This window comes from Mus musculus, chromosome 4 (genome assembly GCF_000001635.26).
Source record: "Mus musculus strain C57BL/6J chromosome 4, GRCm38.p6 C57BL/6J".
In the NCBI taxonomy this organism is placed as follows: domain Eukaryota; kingdom Metazoa; phylum Chordata; class Mammalia; order Rodentia; family Muridae; genus Mus; species Mus musculus.
Genome location: NC_000070.6, coordinates 141,384,444 through 141,404,087, shown reverse-complemented (window position 1 = coordinate 141,404,087; position 19,644 = coordinate 141,384,444). Strand labels below are relative to the sequence as shown.

At 51.5% G+C, this 19,644-nt stretch overlaps 1 protein-coding gene and 1 long non-coding RNA gene across 3 annotated transcripts; both read left to right on the top strand.

Moving 5' to 3' along the window:
• The first annotated feature begins 3,451 nt into the window (after positions 1-3,451).
• Positions 3,452-4,329, top strand: Gm34693. Its single transcript, XR_390904.2, has 3 exons — positions 3,452-3,713; positions 3,815-3,939; positions 4,152-4,329. It is a non-coding gene; the product is annotated as a predicted gene, 34693 (long non-coding RNA).
• A 1,052-nt stretch (positions 4,330-5,381) lies between these two features.
• On the top strand, positions 5,382-19,477 carry Clcnka (chloride channel, voltage-sensitive Ka). Of its 2 annotated transcripts, NM_024412.3 has the most exons (20): positions 5,382-5,431; positions 6,035-6,139; positions 6,730-6,858; positions 7,446-7,574; positions 8,353-8,492; positions 8,892-8,969; positions 9,051-9,129; positions 9,550-9,675; positions 11,263-11,347; positions 11,462-11,563; positions 12,231-12,315; positions 12,569-12,742; positions 13,677-13,746; positions 13,901-14,011; positions 14,558-14,771; positions 15,821-15,954; positions 16,711-16,799; positions 16,932-17,015; positions 18,725-18,811; positions 19,140-19,477. In NM_024412.3, exons 2-20 carry the CDS (start codon positions 6,040-6,042, stop codon positions 19,185-19,187), a joined length of 2,064 nt encoding a protein of 687 aa, NP_077723.3. In that variant the 5' UTR covers positions 5,382-5,431; positions 6,035-6,039; the 3' UTR covers positions 19,188-19,477. The 2 variants fall into 2 exon arrangements, with proteins under 2 accessions (NP_077723.3, NP_001139779.1); NM_001146307.1 differs by lacking the exon at positions 5,382-5,431 and having other exon boundaries at positions 5,989-6,139.
• Positions 19,478-19,644: the final 167 nt, after the last annotated feature.

Below are 19,644 nucleotides of genomic sequence, written 5' to 3'. Positions count from 1 at the left end.
ACCACTGGGCTCTCCAGCCCTCCCACTCAATGTGATGGGTCACTCAGCCATGGGCTTTGTAATTGGGCATGAATAGCTATCAGGTGACTGCCTATATGTAAGTCCAGGACACCCCAATACCTCAAACGACTTCATGGTCTGTACCCCAACCCAGATATCTATTCATAACCCCCTGAATATTGAATGCCCTGCACCTCAAATGCCACACATAATTCAAAGGCCTGCCCATGCCCATGCCCTGCCACTATGACCAATGGCTACCTTGCCTTGCTGAACCCACACCCTGCCCTCTGCCATTCCACTTCACTTAGATTCCACACCCACACTCACGCCTCTGCTCCATGTCCTGTTCCCAGAGGGCGTTCCTGTCATGGGGAATCTTGTCTTCAGAAAGGCCACGGCCTTCACTTTCTTTCTGACCTGGTCCCCACTCCTACACCCAATCTATGAATCAACAGTTCTGAAAGGTGGTAAAAGAAGAGGAAAAGGAAGGAAGGAAGGAAGGAAGGAAGGAAGGAAGGGAGGGAGGGAGGGAGGGAGGGAGGGAGGGACGTAGGGAGGGAGGGAGGGAGGGAGGGAGGGAAGCAGGCTGGCTAGTTGGCTGAGTGGTGGTGGCTCATACCCTTAACCCCAGCACTTGTAAGACAGAGGCCAGCCTGGTCTCCATAGCAAGTTCTCAGTCAGCCAGGGCAACATGGTGAGTCCTTGTCTCGAAAAACAAACAAAACACAAAAGGTCAGAGGAGAGAGACTGAGGGGAGACACCTGACACCAGTGTCTCCCCGAACGTGGGCACGCATACTGACACACGCACGAGCTCACACACGAGAAAGCGAAAGCCGGCTGCAGACACAGCTCAGGGGCAGAATGTCTGTCTAGCACGGGTGAGAACCTGGGTCCAGTCTCCAGTCCTGCTCCACCGAAAACAGAAAAGAAAACCTCCTGGTTTGTTTGTTTGTTTGTTTGTTTGTTTGAAGCACTTAAACTTATTCAGAAGGAAACCAATCACATTCACAAACCTACAAATGATAATTAAAGAAAAATCTAGAATTTTTTTTTTTTTTGAGACAGGGTTTCTCTGTGTAGCCCTGGCTGTCCTGGAACTCACTCTGTAGACCAGACTGGCCTCGAACTCAGAAATCCACCTGCCTCTGCCTCCCAAATGCTGGGATTAAAGGCGTGCACCACCACGCCCGGCTACATTTTTATTTTTTAAAAGGTAAAGCCAGATGGGAAGCCAGGTAGCACACGCCTTTAACCCCAGCACTCCTGAGGTAGTGTCAGGTAGATCAGAGAATGGAACAATCTTTAAGATGGAAATCAGAAAATATCAGTGGAAGACATTGGTGAGAAAGTCCCAGCGTGGAACGGCATCCCATGTCCATGGAATGAAGACATTAATTTGTCAAAATATCCACAATTGCAATGTTCTGAAGATTCAATTCCATTTTCTATCAAAATACCAATAATCTTCAACAGAAAGAATTGTCCAGCGATGGAGAATCAGCTCAGCAGTTAAGAGCCCTTACTGCTTCAACAGAGGATCTGAGTTTGGTTCCGCCAGCCACATCAGCGGGGGAGGGTCATGACTGCCTGTAACTCCAGCTCTAAGGGTCAGATGACCTCTTGTGGCCCCCAGGGAAGCATGCAAACACACACACACACACACACACACACACACACACACACACACACACACACACACACACACACAAACACACACACACACACACTTAAAAATTAAGTAATCTTTTTTTCCCAGTTTTTCAAGATAGGGTTTCTTTGTGTATCCCTGGCCATCCTGGAATTTTCTCTGTAGACCAGGCTGGCCTTCAATTCAGAGATCTACCTGCTGTGACTCCAGAGTGCTGAGATTAAATAAAGTGTGCCACCAACTGCTGGGTAAAAAGTTTTTGTTGTTGTTGTTGTTTTTTGTTTGTTTGTTTGTTTGTTTGTTTTGGTTTTGTGCTTTTTTGTTTGTTTTTCATTTTTTAAAGAAAGGAATGGGGAAACACTCTAAAAGTTTAATGGACCCCCCCACACACACACACACAAAGTCAAAGGAATCCTGAGCAGGAAATAAAAAGGTGGAGGAATTTAACAACGTGATCTCAAAACTACAGAAATTGAAGCTGCAATGATTCTAGCATAAAAATAGCTGTGTGGACCAGTGGGTCAAAAAGAGAACCCAGAAGCGAATCCATGCATCCCTAGCCAGAGAGTCCTTGACAACGGTCCTGAGGATGCACACTGAAGAAGAGCCTTGCCAATAAATGCTGTCTTCAGTCGCAATCGAGACCATGGGATTGACGAGGTCATGAAGAGAAGCAGAGGTTAGCACCAAGCGGTGGGGTCAGAGACCCTGAAGACAGGCTCGGTGAAGCCTCCTATGGAGACACCTCTAGGACAATGGGAAGTCGGCCAAGGACAGTGGCTGGAGCCTACAGGACAAGCCGCAGAGCTGGAGAAGAGGGGCTGCCCAAGGCCCTGTGAGTCCTGTGATCGTTAAGTCTGAGACCTCAGGTATAATGGTACTTACACTTCTGGCCTTGGGTTTTGCTCTGATTGACAGTGCTCTGGCCCTCCCCTCGTGTAATAAGAAGTCCATAGCTTATTTATGATTTTACACGAGCCCATGGTTATTTTATAAAGGCCAAACTTTTTGAAAGTGTTTGAATTTTTTTAAAGATCATGGGATTTTTAAAGTTATCCTATGCTTTGTATTGGGCCATCAGCATGGGATCCTGGGGATAAACAAGAAAGAAAAGTTTACGGTTTAGTAGCGATGTATCGTGTGTTTCATTGACAAAGGACAGTTGCAGTTATTAGGTTTGTTTGCTTATGTTTGGTTTTCCAAGCCAAGGTTTCTCTGTGTAACAGCCCTGGCTGTCCTGGAACTTGCTTTGTAGACTAGGCTGGCCTTGAACTCATAGAGATCCAGCACCTATCCCTGCTACAATGGTGAGTTTTCATCAAGTTGATACAACCTAGGGTTATCTGGGAAGAGGGAAGTTCTATTGGAAATAAAAAATTCTCTAATCAGGTAGGCCTGTAGTTAAGTCTGTGTATCCTTTTCTTTCTTTTTTCTTTTTTTTAAAGATTTATTTATTTATTATATGTAAGTACACTGTAGCTGTCTTCAGACGCACCAGAAGAGGGAGTCAGATCTCATTACAGATGGTTGTGAGCCACCATGTGGTTGCTGGGATTTGAACTCTGGACCTTCGGAAGAGCAGTCGGGTGCTCTTACCCACTGAGCCATCTCACCAGCCCCCTGTATATCCTTTTCTTAATTAACAATTAATGTCAGTGCCCAGCCATAATAGGCAGTGTCACCCATGGGCAGGTGGTTCTGAGGGTTTTTGTTTGTTTGTTTGTTTGTTTTTGTTTTTTAAGTGAGCTGAGCAAGCCGGGAAGAGCAAGCCAGTAAGCAGCATCTTTCCAGGGCTTCCTCATCAGTTCCTGCCTCCAGGGTCCTGCCCTGACTTCCTGTCACAGCCGACTGAGATTGGTAGGAACAAGCTAAGTTAACCCTTTCCTCCCCGAGTCGCTCTGAGTGGTGTTTTATCACAGCGATAGAAAATATCTAAAGCACTGGGCACGTTTGCATGTGCCTGCAATCCCGGCCACGAAAGAGGCTGACACGGAAGACTACTTCAGCCCAAGAGTGAAAGTCCAACCAGGTCTGCGCCTGCCCGGGCTCCTCGGTGCCAGGTATCTGTCCCAACCCCCACTTTTTGTTCACGGATTCCTGAAGCTGCTTCTGCACCTTTCGGACCCCGTGGAGCCTTCATTTATGACCTCACTTTCCACAGGCTCCTCCCACCCTCCCATCATGCTCAGCAAAGCTCCTGGACTGGCCTGAGGACACCCCTGCGTGGACACCCATCCTCTTTCGATTCAATGTCAGTGTGACCTAGGGGACATACCTCGCAGTGCTGTAGGCTTTACATATTTGTCTACTTTTAAATAATATCTATTTATTTGTGTGTGTATGTGTGTATGTGTGTATGTGTGCGTGTATACCTGGGCACACATGTTAGAGGGCAACTCAGAGGAGACAGCTCTGTCTTTACGTGTTGAGTTATCTTGCTGGCCCAAGCAATTAATATTATTAATTTTTAAATTTGTATATTTTATGTGTATGAATAGATTCCCTGAACCTGGACGTACAGGAGGTCGGAACCCACCCAACAGGGACTCATGTGTGTGTGGAGGGACAGAGAGCACAGAGAGCAGGAAAGGCGGTCAGACCTGGAGCTATGCTTACAGGAACTAAATTTTGGGTCTTCTGCAAGAGCAACAAAGACTCCTACTCACTGAGCCACTCCCCAGCCTCCCCACCCCGCCCCTGCAATGTATTTTTTTTTAAAACTCCTTCTATTGGTGGGCACAGTGCCCATGCCTACAACCCCAGCGGTTAGGAAGCAAGGCAGGAGAATTTGGAGTTTGAGGCCAGACTGGGTTACATAGTGAGACCCTGTCTCAAAAGCTAAAGGTTGGCAATGGAGCTAAGCCAGAGAGTCCTTACCTAGCGGCCTAAGGCCTCACATTCTCCCGTCAACTCTCATGGTCTCTCACTAAATCCTTAAAGAGATATAATAATAATAATAATAATAATAATAATAATAATAATAATAATAATAACAACAACAACAACAACAACAACAACGACTTCTTAGCTTACTTTTAAGTCTTTTTCTTGAGATAGCCTCGTACAATATTGTTCAGTTTGATCTGCAGCTCTGGGCTTCAAGCAGTGTTCCTACCTCAGCCTCCCGAATAGGAGACATCACAGGTGCAAATTCAATATGCCAGGTGACTTCTGTGACCTTGGATAGGAAGCCCCACAGTTCTACAATGTCATTTCTCTCCAGCAGGGCAACTGGCCATCTTTCTGGGTTTTGGAAGCTCTGAGCTGTTTTGGGAAGTGCCTAGCTCCCAGGGATGGGCATATATAGAGACTCCCCTCCTTGTGCCCCCACACCTCCATGGGCGGCCTCTTCTGCACTCTGCACCTCTTTGCAATGCCCAGCTAAGAAACCCGAGGCTCAATTACAGCAGAGAAGGCACTGTCAATGTCCTGCGTGTTCCTCAGCTCCTGTTCCCAGGAACCCCAGGAGCCCCAGAGTCCTAGCAACACAGATGGGGGAACCCTCTGCCCAGCTGTCACATGCGCGATACCCCTGTACCCCTTCCTCACCTCTCAGACGCTGCGTCCTTCGTGGTCTGTTGGCTGGGGTAGTTCTGGTTGGTTTGTCTGGAACATTCTTAGTGGTCACGGTAAACTCGAGCCTGGGAGGGGGAGGGGAGGGTGTTGATTGGTGGAATGCACACCTGTCCGGGTGCACAGCCGCTGTTCCTGCCGTGAACAAAGAGGCTGTGTTAGAGAAGCACCAGCCAGGCAGGACCTCTACAGGGTGGACCGGGAGGTAAGGAGCTGGGCCAGGCACTGACTTGAACTTGGGTGGGGCCTGCCAGGATCAGGGCAGGTAGGGAGGATGCGGATAGAAGCAGTGACAGAAGCTCATCACCCATCAAGGACCTCTTTCTGGGTCTTGAGGCTTCCTGCTTTCTGTGGAACTGAGCTGAGGAACGCAGGGTACTGAGGGATAGGTATGGGGCACTAGAACTGTCCATGGGGACCAAGAGACAGGGTCATCCCTAAGCAAAATGAGTGCTCCAAGCAGCCTAGAGTCCCAGGAGGGTGCAGCAGGGAGCCCCAGCACGGAAAAACTTCTGAAAGGGATTACCATCCTACCCTCATCCCACCTGCTTTCACGCGGATGGGATTTAGACGTTCCACTCCACCCATGCAGTGTAACAGGCACCTCCTGGGTATCAGAGCCTTTGTAGAGAGAGCACACAGTGACTGGTGAGCCCTCCACATAACACCCTACACGCCAGCAACCCACACCCACCCAACAGCATAAGCCTCTGCCTTCAGTTGGGAAGGCGGAGTATTGGAAGAACCCAGAAGAGGGACACAGTCACAGAGCGGCTGTCACCAAGCAGCTGTCCACCTGTTATCCCAGGACGGATGGAAGAGCTGGTGGGGCTGCGTGAGGGCTCCTCCGGGAAGCCGGTGACTCTGCAAGAGCTATGGGGTCCGTGTCCACGCATCCGCCGAGGCATCAGAGGTGAGAGCTGGGTGCCCTCTCCTCCCCTCCTCCTCCCCCACGAAGTCCCCTTAGGACATCAGTGAGCCTGGACCCAAGACCACTCTGTTCACTTCTGTCTGCCTCCATAGAACCCGACCTCATTGTTGGCAGAGAAAGCAGGGACCCCAGAAAGTGGCAGAGCACAGGCCCAAGTGCTGATGCCTACAGCCAGAGAGGGCCAGCTTCTAGGCTGGGCTGGCAGCCAGTGGCTAAGGGGATAGCTGGGGGCCTGAAGCGCAGATGGCCTGTAGGCCCTGGGGGTGACAGGGTCCTATGCTTCCCTTCATGGTTGCTAAGCCTCCGACTCTGAGATTTCATTAAGTACCAGCCCCCCTCATCCTCCTCTGCCACCTTGACCAACTTTCTGTAAGGCTCCAGTGTGACCTGAAGTAGAGGGACACCTACCTGGATCCCTCTTCACTTTCTACACATCCCGCTCAGCCCCTTCCATGAGCCAGAGTCCCTCCTCATCACCCCAGACTCCAGCTCTAGACCCCCTAACTCTCTGTGGCTACCCAGAGCCTGAGCAGACCCCGGGGAAACAGCTGTGACCCCAGTGTCCTGTCCAGGGGGCCTAGAGTGGCTGAAAGAGCGGCTGTTCCGTGCGCGTGAGGACTGGTACTTCCTGGTGGCTCTTGGGGTGCTCATGGCTCTGATCAGCTATGCCATGAACTTTGCTATCGGGCGTGTGGTCAGAGGTAAGGCCTCCCCGGCACGCACAAGGCTCGGGGCGATGGGATTCCTGTACACGCTTGGGATATCAGCTGGATCGCTGGGGGCAGTGGGGTGGGCAGGGCTGTGGGGAGCCAGGCCTGGGGTTGGTGATGGCTTCGTATCTCACTAGCTTTGTGATCCTGGCAAAGTTCCTTCTCCTTTCTGGGCCTCAGTCATCCAATCTGCACAATGGGAGAGATCCTGCATGCCTCTGGGAGGCTTTACTTATGACTACTGTCCATCCCTGTCTTTCTCCTCTCCCTCCATGCTGCCTACTTAGTGAACACTCACTTTCTCTGGACACCTGGCTGCCTCACTAGGTCCCCCTTTGGGTCTTTCAGGGGCCCAGGGTTGGGGAATTTGGGGAGGTGCCATCACTGGCTACTGCACAGATGGGAAACTGAGGCACAATCAAGTCACTGACCTGAAGTCCCACAAGTACAAAGCTAGGAACCTGGTCACCGTCCTCTCAGTGGGTGGCCTGGCCCTTTTCTGGTCTATAAATGGGCACCATAGTGTCTGCCCCCTGCACTGAGGCTCTGGGTGGCTCCTGACTGCTGGTCATCTCCAGCACACAAGTGGCTGTACAGAGAAGTTGGGGACGGCCACCTGCTCCGGTACCTCTCCTGGACCGTGTACCCCGTAGCTCTTCTGTCCTTCTCCTCCGGCTTCTCACAGAGCATTACGCCCTTCTCTGGAGGTGAGTCATGGTCACCTCCTCCCTAGCCAACCTGCCTTGTCCTGCACTCCCCATGGGTCCAAATCTTTCTACATCCCATGGGGGCTTCTCATGAGGGTGGCAGGAAAGAGTGACATGAGTAGGGAACCAGGCTTGGAAGAGACAAACCATGTACCCAAAGTCACAAAGGGAGAGGGGCAGCAGGGGACTTCCCCAGCCTCCTCTGGGCTAGTAAAACAATTGGTGGCTGGTTACCTGCAGGAGCACAGCTCAAAATGTCAGGCAGGGCTGGGCTGAGGGAAGCAGTGGCTCCCAGGCCCAAGAGTAGCCTTTAGCCTCAGCCCAGGAAGATCTCCCAGGTATCTCAAGCGGTGGTCCGATAATCCCTGGGTTCCCACCCTGCTGCTGCCACCTTTGAGCCCCACCCCCAGGCCCTCAGCTCTCTCTCCTAACAGCTGAAGTTATGAAATCTTCCTCTCAGGGTGTGTGAGGTTGGGGGGTGGGGGGTGCCAGAGAGTATGTGTTTTCGTCTGTACTGGGTGTACTCACTTGGAATAGCAGTTCTTGGGAAGTAGAAGCAGGGGACTGGCTGCCAGTTCCAGTCTGGGCCCCCACAGTGAGGAGAGAGAGAGAAAGAGAGAGAGAGAGAGAGAGAGAGAGAGAGAGAGAGAGAGAGAGAGAAACCATACTGGAGATGTGCCTGACTTTCTCTGATCTTGCTAAGCAGAGTGGGACTGGAGAAGGGAGTGCATTGGGGGGAGAATGAGAGAGTGTATACACTGCCTTTCCCTTGCCCCAGGGTCTGGACTCCCAGAGCTGAAGACCATGCTGTCTGGAGTAGTCCTGGAGAACTACCTAGACATCAAGAACTTCGGGGCCAAGGTGGTGGGCCTCTCCTGCACCCTGGCCACAGGCAGCACCATCTTCCTAGGCAAAGTGGTATGAACAAGGCCGGTCCACAGACTTCCTCCCTGTGTCCCACGGACTTCCTCCCTGTGTCCGAATGCTTATGGAAGCACAGCTAAGTCGCCAAGTGTGACAAGATGCACCTCAGGAGAGCCCTGGCGTTTGGGGTTGGCCTAAGACAAGGATGTAAATGACGTTGACTTTGTTGTCTTTGGGCCAGGCTTGTGGCACTCTTTACCCTGGGCCTTAAGGCGGAAGAGGAGGAGGAGGGAGAGGAGGGAGAGGAGGAAGGAGAGAGGAAGATGAGGGAGAGAAGGAAGAGGAGGGAGAGGAGGAAGGAGGGAAGGAAGAGGGGGAGGAGGAGGGATGGGGGAAGGACTCATATTCCCTGGTGCACAGACCCTTGGCCTGCATCATGCCTCTCCCCATCAGGGCCCGTTCGTGCACCTGAGTGTGATGATTTCTGCTTATCTGGGCCGCGTGCGCGCCAAAGCCGTCGGGGATACTGAGGTAAGGGGGACAAGAAAGAGCCCCTTTGAGACTAGAAGGGGCAGTGAGCTAGTTCTGAAGCCAGGGTTCTGTTTTCCTCAGAGCAAGGCCAAGGAAGTTGAAATGCTGTCGGCGGCAGCGGCGGTGGGCGTGGCCACAGTCTTCGCCGCCCCCTTCAGTGGTGAGAGCTCTGTCACCTCAGCCTCCTTGTAGCTCCCACGGTCCTGTCCTCCCCAGCTTGATCAGGTCCCCACTCCACCCCACCCCAGCTGGCTCCTGATCCCGGCAGGAGAACCTCCAATCTTTCCAAGCACACAGCCATTCCGAGGTGGTTGGGATGGGCTGTCCAATCGCTGTAGACTTTCTTTGAACTCATGTGGGTCTGATCCTGGTTTCCTGGGCTGGAAAACTGGAAATTCTCACGGTCTGGAAATCCTCAAAGTCCCACCCCGTAGGTGGGGATTGGGACAGCTGATCTTGGCTTGAGTCAAGGACAAGGTTAATAGGTGCCTCCAGCTGTCCAGGCAGCAAGCAGCAGGTGAAGGAGAATGTGACACCCCACACACATCCTACAGCTAAGGAAAAGTCGCGTGTCCCCTAGGTGTCCTGTTCAGCATCGAGGTCATGTCCTCTCACTTCTCCGTCTGGAATTACTGGAGGGGCTTCTTCGCTGCCACCTGTGGGGCCTTCATGTTCCGTCTCCTGGCGGTCTTCAACAGTGAACAGGGTGAGCACCATTTTGGGACCTAGTCTCCACCCTCTCTCTTCTGTGACTCCTCCCCACATTGTCTCCTCCTTCCTTCCCCTCTCCATTCACCTCTCTCTTCCTTCTTTCCTCCCTCCCTTCCTCCCTCCCTTCCTCCCTCCCTTCTTTCCTTCCTTTTTCCTTCCTTCCTTCCTTTCTTCCTTCCTTCCTTCCTTCCCTCTTTTCCTCCTCCCCCACCTTGGTTTCTGGAGCATCTAGTCAGAAGGTCCAGCTCTGGGTCTGAGTAAAAGAAAAATCTATACTAAAAGAAAATTCATGTGTGTGTGTGTGTGTGTGTGTGTGTGTGTGTGTGTGTGTGTGTAGATGTGCACACCTATATGTGTGTGAATCAGTTGGTTTATGGCATTGGGTGACACTGGAGGGATGTTCTGTCTGCATCTTGGTCACTATAGCGTCACGGAGAAGGTTAAACAAAATCCAGAAAACATGTGTTTGAGGACAGTACAGTCCTGTGTCCGGGGTCAGGACTTCCAAGGGCGCACATCTTCCAGCCCAGCATGGAACTTTCCTATAGGAATCTTCATTGCTATCACCCTCACTACAATTCCCCATTCCTCAATCGTGAGGGCCTGGGGGTGCTGAACTATCTCTGAACCAGTGAGTAGACTCCACCGAGATCAGCTAAGCATCCAGGATAAGAGATGAGCCACTGGCCCTGTGCCTGAGAACAGAATACACACAGCAGTCAAGGTTGGAAGACACTGAAAATCTCCTCTGGGTACAATGCTGTGTAATATGATTGGACACCTCTAGGTTTTCCACATGGTCTTTGAGAGGGACACTACACGTGACTCCTTTTTTTTTTTTTTTTGATTTTTGAGACAGGGCTTCTCTATGTAGCCCTGGAACTCACTCTGTAGACCAGGCTGACCTCGAACTCAGAAATCTGCCTGCCTCTGCCTCCCAAGTGCTGGGATTAAAGGCGTGTGCCACCACTGCCCGGCACAAGTGACTCCTTTGACTTTGACGTCTCTCCTGTCCTGCTCCTCCCAAGCACAGTGGGTAAATCACGTTAGACCCTGGTCAGTTCTTGATTGCCAAATTGTTGCCAGAGCAGCATGCAGTCATAAGGTGTGCTCTGCTTCCAAACGCTCACCCGCTTCAAGAGGAAATGATTTGGTAGATACAGAAATGGAATGATGAATTTAGTTATATTTTGGTCAAAACTGGAAGTGCCACAACTTGGGGAGTAGCTGAGACGAGAGGACACAGGCAGATATAGAAAATCTGACATGTCAGAGTCCCTGTGGTACCTACCGAAGCTTCCTGTCGGACATGGAGTTTTCTTGGGGGACGTCTTAGTTGCTAACACCTTAGCATCTAGTTGCCCACTCCTTAAGTATCTAGGTAGACAGAAGGGAGTTACCCGTGCTGGGCTGAGAGAAAGGCTCTAAGGGTGGAAAGAGCTATGGCTGGCTGAATGGCAGGCCCAGGTTCAGAGCCAGCGCTATCTGGTCTCAGGGCATGGTGCTACCTCCCTGGCACAGATTATCCGGGAGATGCTTTGGGTGTGGGTGACCTCAGACCCTCACTCCCACCCTCCCCCAGAGACCATCACCTCCATCTACAAGACCAGATTCCGAGTGGATGTGCCCTTTGACCTGCCTGAAATCTTCTTCTTTGTGGCTCTGGGGTAAGTGGGGTCTCAGGCCCTGACAGCCCAACCGGGCTCCTTCCAGGCATGAACTGGGGGTGGGGGGTGGAGGGCGGGGAGCAGCTCGGGATTCACCCTCACCGACACCTCCAGGTTCATCTGCGGGATCCTCAGTTGCGTTTACCTGTTCTGTCAGCGAAATTTTCTCCGCTTCATCAAGACCAATCGCTACACCTCCAAACTGCTGGCTACAAGGTGGGTGAAGGCCGCTAGGGAGCACCCACTCCCAGCCTTTTGTAGCAAACCCCACCCCCATAAGTTAATATAAGATACTAATTTAGTATACCCCACCCCCATAAGTTAGTATAAGATACTAACTTAGATACTAAGTTAGTATAAGATACTAACTTATCTTAGTATAAGATAAGTTAGTATCTTATACTAAGGTCCTTTAGGTACCTTCTATGTAACAATGTAACACCTCACTGGGTACATTTTCTCATTCGTACCACCTCGTACCCACCCGGCCAAGTCCCACAGCTCTTGACCCACTTCCTGGAAACCAAGTTTGTCATGGAGCCCTTCCCGGCATGCACTGTCTCCCCCCTGATCTTGGAGGTCCTCTTTCTCCTGGCCTAAGGCCAATCCCCACCCTGGCCAGCTAGCCTGTCCTCACTGTCCCCCTCTGTCCCAAACCCTTGCTCAGCCCTCCCCTTGCCATGCCCTTCCTCCTGGGCTCCCTCAGCTTCCTCTCTGGAGGGGGTCTGTCAGTTTGTCTGCCCTTGCCCACCTCTGTCCATAGTTCTTTCCTCCCTGTAACCCCGGGGCTGTGGGCTTGCCTTTGCGAGGGAGCTGTCATGTCTCCCTACACTGTGGGAGAAGGAGATGAGGCAAACGAGAGAGGTCTCCCTTTCTCTCACAGCAAGCCTTCCTACGCAGCTCTGGTCGCGCTGGTCCTGGCTTCAGTCACCTATCCTCCTGGTGTGGGCCGTTTCATGGCTTCCCGGGTAAGGGGGGCTCTGAGCTACTGGGATGGGTGGGTGGTGAGCCCCATTTACTGACTCCTCTGTGTAGGTCCCATCTCATTCATCCCTCCTTCCTGAAACTCTCCGGGGAGATTCTAGGGGGTCCCTTTTCAGATGATGAGGTTGTATTTCAGCAATGGCAGCGTCACTCTCAGGGTCCTCAGAACCTGAGGATAGAAGAGTTGAGGCTCAGGTGAGCAGGGAACAGTTGGGGACCCGCTGACCTCCTCCACAGCTGTCCATGGCGGAACACTTGCACTCTCTGTTTGACAACAACTCGTGGGCGTTGATGACTCGGAATGCGTCCCCACCCTGGCCTTCTGAGCCCGACCCCCAGAACCTGTGGTTTGAATGGTACCACCCACGGTTCACCATCTTTGGGACGCTGGCCTTCTTCCTGATCATGAAGGTGGGTCCCTCCTGTTCGCAGATCTGGGGTAGGATAGGGCTGCCTTCATGAACCAAACTGACACTGGAACATTTCCACTTCCAACCTGAACCTGGCCCACTACGCTCCCAGAGAAGTCACAGTCGCTTCTCTGCCTCGGAGCCCTTTTTTTTTTTTCTTTTTTACTTTTAATTCAGTTTCTTCATCTTTACAACGAAATAGCTCAGCATTCTTAAAGAGGTGGGCATGGTAGCATGCTTGAAAAAAAACAAAACCCGACCCCAGCACTGTAGAGGTGAGAGGTCGGGAGGTTCCCTTAGGACTCACTGATCTGTCTGTCTAACTGAATCGGTAAAGGCCAGGTCAGTAAGAGACTCTGTCTCAAAGGAGGTGGACAACAGTTCTAAACATAACACCCGGGCTGGTGAGATGGCTCAGCAGGTAAGAGCACCCGACTGCTCTTCCAAAGGTCCAGAGTTCAAATCCCAGCAACCACATGGTGGCTCACAACTATCCGTAACAAGATCTGACTCCCTCTTCTGGAGTGTCTGAAGACAGCTACAGTGTACTTACATATAATAAATAAATAAGTCTTTAAAAAAAAAAAAGAATAACACCCGAGCTTGTCCTCTGACCCACACACACACATACACACACACACACACACACGTACAAATTTGCACATGCATTTTTTAAAAAATGAAGCAATGGGTAGTTACTCTTTCTACCCAAAGAGTCAGTTAAGAGCAAGAAAACAAAATAACCTTACACGTGCCCAGCACATAGTGGGCACTCAGGGTTTGGTTTCTTCCCGTTTGATGTCATCTGTGATTCCAGTCAGCATGGTATCCTTTTCTCGGGGAACCCGCCACCTCTGTCCCAGTCCCTCTTGCTCACTCCTGCCGCGGTGGTCCTAACCTCTGCCCTCTGGTCCCCTCTTCCGCTCCCGGCACAGTTCTGGATGCTGATTCTGGCCACCACGATCCCCATGCCTGCAGGCTACTTCATGCCTATATTCATCATCGGTGAGTCTGGATCCCAGGAGGTCCAAAGGCACGGGGCAGAACCCTGATTCCCACACATCACCCATCTCCCAGGGGGTACTGGGAATGAAGCAGGGTTCGAGGGTCTTGGGGGTCAGGTCGGCCTGACTGGCCCTTCACTCTGAGTCTATGGCAGGAGCTGCCATCGGGCGCCTCTTGGGAGAGGCCCTGTCTGTCGCCTTCCCAGAGGGCATTGTGGCTGGCGGAGAGGTCTATCCCATCATGCCTGGGGGCTATGCTCTGGCAGGTGAGTGGACCCCGGCCCTTCAGGTGGGAAGACCCCGTGGGCTAGAATATAATTAAAGGGGCCGATGCTTGTGTATGGCATGGAGTGAACTGTACAGTATGCCTCCCAACTCTTAAAGCCCCGCCCACTCCCAAAGCCCGTCATCCTCTGAACCTCCAATCTCTCTCTTCCTCCCCCTCCCTCTTCCCCTCCCCCTCCCTCCTCCCCCCTCTCTCTCTGGTTTCTCTGTTTAGCCCTAGCTGTTCTGGAAGTCATTCTGTAAGCCAGCCTCATTGAGCTCAGATATCCACCTGCCTCTGTCTCCTGAGTGCTGGGATTAAAGGCGTGCACCAGTCACCTCCACCCAGCTCCCAGCTCTTTCTTAGCTCTTTCTGTTTCCCATCCCCCATCCCCTCTGTGTCCGTTTTCTCTTGCCATGCCTGGACACTTTAGAAATTCCCAGTATGTGCCCTCCGGACATTTCTGACCCTAGCCACTGTTACACCCGTGCCCTCTGGGCGAGCTTGGCCCTGGCTGGAGTTACCCATGGTGGTTCTGCTCCTGCAGGTGCTGCTGCCTTCTCCGGAGCAGTGACCCACACCATCTCCACAGCGCTGCTGGCCTTTGAGCTGACTGGCCAGATCGTTCACGCACTGCCTGTGCTGATGGCTGTGCTGGCGGCCAATGTCATCTCCCAAAACTTACAGCCCTCTTTCTACGATGGCACCATCATGGCCAAGAAACTGCCGTACCTGCCGTGGATCCGTGGCCGACAGATTGGGTGAGCCTGGGACTGAGGAATGGGATGGCCAGGGTGGTGTGGAAGTTTAGGGACACCCACACCCACCCACACACACACACCCCAACACCACTGCAATTGCCCTCAGCCCATTAGCTGGCCCTCAACCTCCCGGGAGCTTCAGGGGCTGGGAGAGAAAGCCAGAGCTTGGACAAGTCTTACTTCAGGTCACGAGGAGGTTGAACATCAGTTAGGAGGCCTTTCTCCTCTCTCTCTTGCTCTTCCGACCTAACTAGGTGGTCAGGAGCTAGGATGCAGATGCGGTCTGAGATCCTTCCTCAACCAGAATGCACCCAGCAGTTTCTGTTTCCAGAGCAGCCGTGACTGAGGCCATCTCAACAGCCCCTGATAGTTTAATTCTTACCTTCAACTTAACAAGATATATAATGAGACCTTGGCAAAATAGTTTCTAGGCGGTGTCAGCTGTCCCTAAGTGTGGGCAGTGCCATCCCATGAGCTTTGTCCTGAACTTAAATACTAAAGAACAAGCGAGGGCTGGAGAGATGGCTCAGCGGGTAAGAGCACTGACTGTTCTTCCAGAGGTCCTGAGTTCAAATCCCAGCAACCACCTGGTGGCTCACAACCACCTGTAATGAGATCTGACGCCCTCTTCCAGTGTGTCTGAAGACAGCTACAGTGTACTTATGTTAATAAATACATCTTTGGGCCGGAGCAAGCAGGGACTGAGGGAGTTGACTGGAGTGAGGGGGGGTGGTGACTGGAGTAAGCAGGGGCTGACCAGAGTGATTAGAGGTCCTAAAATTCAATTCCCAACAACCACATGAAGGTTCACAACCATCTGTACAGCCACACTGTACTCATATACATAAAATACATTTGATGCCCTCTTCTGGAGTGTCTGAAGACAGCTACAGTGTACTCACATATAATAAATAAATAAATAAATCTTTTTAAAAAATTAAACTATCAGCTATCACACATGGAAGCTCTCCCAGCAAGGTTTCCTGTCTTGTCCTGGGGGGGCCAGCACCCCCACCGCAGGGCCTGCTACATGCTTCCTCTGTCCACAGCTCCTACCCTGTAACGGTGGAACATTTCATGAACTCTAACCTCACCACACTGGCCAAGGACATGCCCCTGGAGGAGGTGGTCAAGGTGGTGACCTCCACAGATGTGTCTCAGTATCCCTTGGTGGAGACCAGAGGTACTCGGCTAGGGTGGGGGTGGGGGAGGGGCACTGCGTGTAAATTCCCTCTAAGTGTAAGGGCGGCAAGGGCAGGCAGGGTGTTGGATGTGCCTCTGAGTCCAGACTGCTGTGTGACCTGGGACAAGTCCTTAGCTTCTCTGTGCTTTGGTTTATTGTGAATGAAATGGACATAATAAGCATGCTAACTTCCAGAGGTTTGGAGATGGAAAGTCATTGTAAAGCAGCCTGGGGGTGGCTCTTGGGATGCTAGTCAAGGATGATATGGCCATCCACAGCTGTCAAACATCTGTGTCTAAAACTGAGTTCCAGGAGACAGGACAGTTACCCACTGTGCCCCTCAGCCTGCGTTCCCTCAGCTGTAAACTGGATGAAAGGTGTCCTAGGAGACTGAAAAATCTGTAATTTTCTCTGACACTTAAGAACACCCAGCATGAATGAGGCTGGAGAGAGATTGGTTAAGATCAAGGCTGTTCTTACAGGACCTGGCCTTTGTTTCCTGCACTCTCATGGCAGCTTACAACTGTCCTTAACTCTTGGCTCGTTCGGAGGACTCTGGCACCCTCTTCTGGCCTCTGTGGGCACTGCACATAATATGTGTAGTGCACATATGCAGGCAAAATATTCATACACATAAAATAAAAATAATAATCAAATCTTTAAAAAGAAGCGACCAGCATGTTCATGGCACATAGTAGGGACTCAGATAATGTGACTTTTATTTTTATAACAAGTCCCTTCCTCTGTACTTCCTAGAGTCTCAGACCCTGGTGGGCATTGTGGAAAGGACCCACTTGGTGCAAGCCCTTCAGACCCAGCCAGCTTCCTGGGCTCCAGGCCAAGAGGTGGGCTCCCCTGCCAGGTGTGGGGACAGAGTGGCCGTGTGATCAGGGCTCTGAAGGGAGAGAGGAGTTCAAGGGTCAGGAGTCTGGGAACTATAGGCTGGCTCAGACCCCATTTTCTTTCTCCAATCCCAGCGATTTCTCCAGGACATCTTGGCTGGTGGCTGCCCCACACAGCCAGTGACCCTGCAGCTGTCCCCAGAGACCTCCCTATATCAGGTAAGGGGGAAAAAGGGTGGAACTGATGGGGACACAGGCTCCATATCCTCCCTCTGTGAGGTGTTACACACATATACACACCCCATATATACACACATACCATACACAATATACACAATACAACATATACATACATACCCCCCACACACACACCATATATACACACATACCATACACAATATACACACACACAACATATACATACACACACACACACCACTCACACCACATATACAAACATACCACACATACCACATATACACACACAGCACATATAACACACACACATACAAACAACACACAATATATACACACACAACACATATACTTGCATACCACACACAATATACACACATGCATACACATGCATACACACATACATGCGCAACACATATACATATACACACATACAACACACACTATATACACACAGATACACACACAACACATATACACACATACAACACACACACATTCATCTACAGACGTGCCCAGCAGCCACAGCCTGGGTCATCACCAGGGTTCCTGGGGCGATGCAGAGGAGATAGGGACTTGAGCGAGCTTGGGAAACACATGCTTTTGGATAGAAACCGGTGCTTGTTAGTTAGAAGCATCCATGTGGCTGGAGCGATGCCTTAGCTTTAGCAACACTGGCTGCTCTTCCAGAGTGTCAGGGTTCAATTCTCAGCAAGCACATGGCAGCTCCAGCCCTTAAGGATTCAGCACCCTCTGCTGGTCCCTAGAGGCACGTCATACATGTGGTTCACAGTCACGCATGCAGGCAAAACACCCATGCACATTAAAAAAAAAAAATCTGGGCATGGCGGTAAACACCTTTAATCCCAACATGTGGGAGGCAGAGGCAAGAAAATCTGTGTGAGTCTGAGACCAGCCTGGTCTACACAGTGAGTCCCAGGACAGCCAGGGCTACATAGAGAGGCTCTGTCTAAAAAAACTAAACAAACAAACAAAAAAACTTTTTTGGGGGGTGGGGGATGTGTTGAGACAGGGTTTCTCTGTATAACCCTGGCAGTCCTGGAACTCACTCTGTAGACCAGGCTGGCCTCGAACTCAGAAATCTGCCTCTGTCTCCCAAGTGCTGGGATTAAAGGCGTACATCACCACTGCCCAGCCACAAAAAAAAAAAAAAAAAAAAAAAACCTTAAAAAAAGATTTATTTACTTACTTTATGTATATGAGTACACTGTAGTATCTTCAGACCCAGAAGAAGAGGGCATCAGATCCCATTACGGATGGTTGTGAGCCACCATGTGGTTGCTGGGATTTGAACTCAGGACCTTCAGAAGAGCAGTCAGTACTCTTAACCACTGAACCATCATCTCTCCAGCCCCACAAAAAAAACTTTTAAAGAAGGTTTTTAGCATCACACAGGGACCCCAATTGAGCCCCCACACACACACTCCTGTGAGAAAACTGCTAGGTTACTCAGCCTCTCAAAGCAGGCACTTGGGGTGGGGATGACAGACTCAGTCTAGGAACCTGGCTATGGCCCCAAACTTTCTGCCAGGGACCGATGTCCTTGAGACCCAGGGAACCTGGACCAAAGGCCTTGCTTCTTATGTGGAGTCTGGCTCCCCCTAGTGGTTAGACTAGACACTGACGGCTGGACTCACTCACCTGGCCAGAGAAGGGTGTGTGGGCAGAGGGGTGTTCCCTAACCCCATCGGTTCCTGTCAACCCCCCTGCAGGCACACAGGCTCTTTGAGCTGCTGACCCTTCAGGCGCTGTTCGTGACGTCACGGGGCAGAGCTGTGGGCTCTGTGTCCTGGGTGGAGGTACTGGGTCTTAAGGGTGGACATAGCAGGCAGGGGGGGGGGAGCGGGGGGGGGACGGGACAGGGGTGTGTGTGTGCCAACGTTCCCCTTTCAAAACTCCACGGAACTCTGATGTACTTTATTCCTTGGACTAAAATGACCACTGGGACATCAGTTACCAGCCTGCCACCTTCTGAGTTTCAGAGTCCCTTATCTAAGCCACGGGATAGACGGGATAGATGGCAGCTGTAAATCCACAGACTCGATGTGGGGTGCACTTGATAGAGGCCAGAGATGTCTCCATCCCCCCAACCCTCCCTCCCCCTCGATCCTTTTTTCTCTGTTGTAGCTGAAGAAAGCCATTTCCACCTTGATCAACCCACCAGCCCCCAAGTGAGCCGTGTGGGGGTCGGAACAGGAACCCAGCTGAGGGCTCCAGATGCTGCACAGAGCCCTGCCCCTTTTCCCTCCCTCCCTGCACTCCTCCAGCCCAGCCCAGCTACTCAGTGCATCAGCCAGCTCTACCCAGCTGAACAGGGCTCCACATTTATCACGGCCCCCCGAGAGGACAACATCTCTCTGGTCTGGAAGGGACAAATCTCACCCCGGTTTACGAGACGTACCTTCTGGGATTATCTATTCACAGCCAGTAGCTCCTGAGAAAATAAAACTAAAGCTGATTCCCAGAGCCACTGTTCACCCATCTTCTCCCTCAGGAGTTTGCAATTGGTCCCTTGGGTTCTAGTGTTGGCCTAGGTTAAGCTCTTGCGGCATCTGGTGCTCACAGATCATCACAGAGCATCGAAGGCTGGGCTTGGGGCCCCTCAGCCTCTGCTCTGTAGCGGGGAGATGGA

Bases quoted from the DNA above. Each gene is read 5' to 3' on its own strand.
- Clcnka (NM_024412.3), top strand. From the start codon at position 6,040: ATGGAAGAGCTGGTGGGGCTGCGTGAGGGCTCCTCCGGGAAGCCGGTG. The intron at 11,564-12,230 runs GTGGGTGAAGGC...TTTCTCTCACAG, and splicing joins TCCAAACTGCTGGCTACAAG to CAAGCCTTCCTACGCAGCTC. The intron at 16,800-16,931 runs GTGGGCTCCCCT...CTCCAATCCCAG, and splicing joins CCTGGGCTCCAGGCCAAGAG to CGATTTCTCCAGGACATCTT.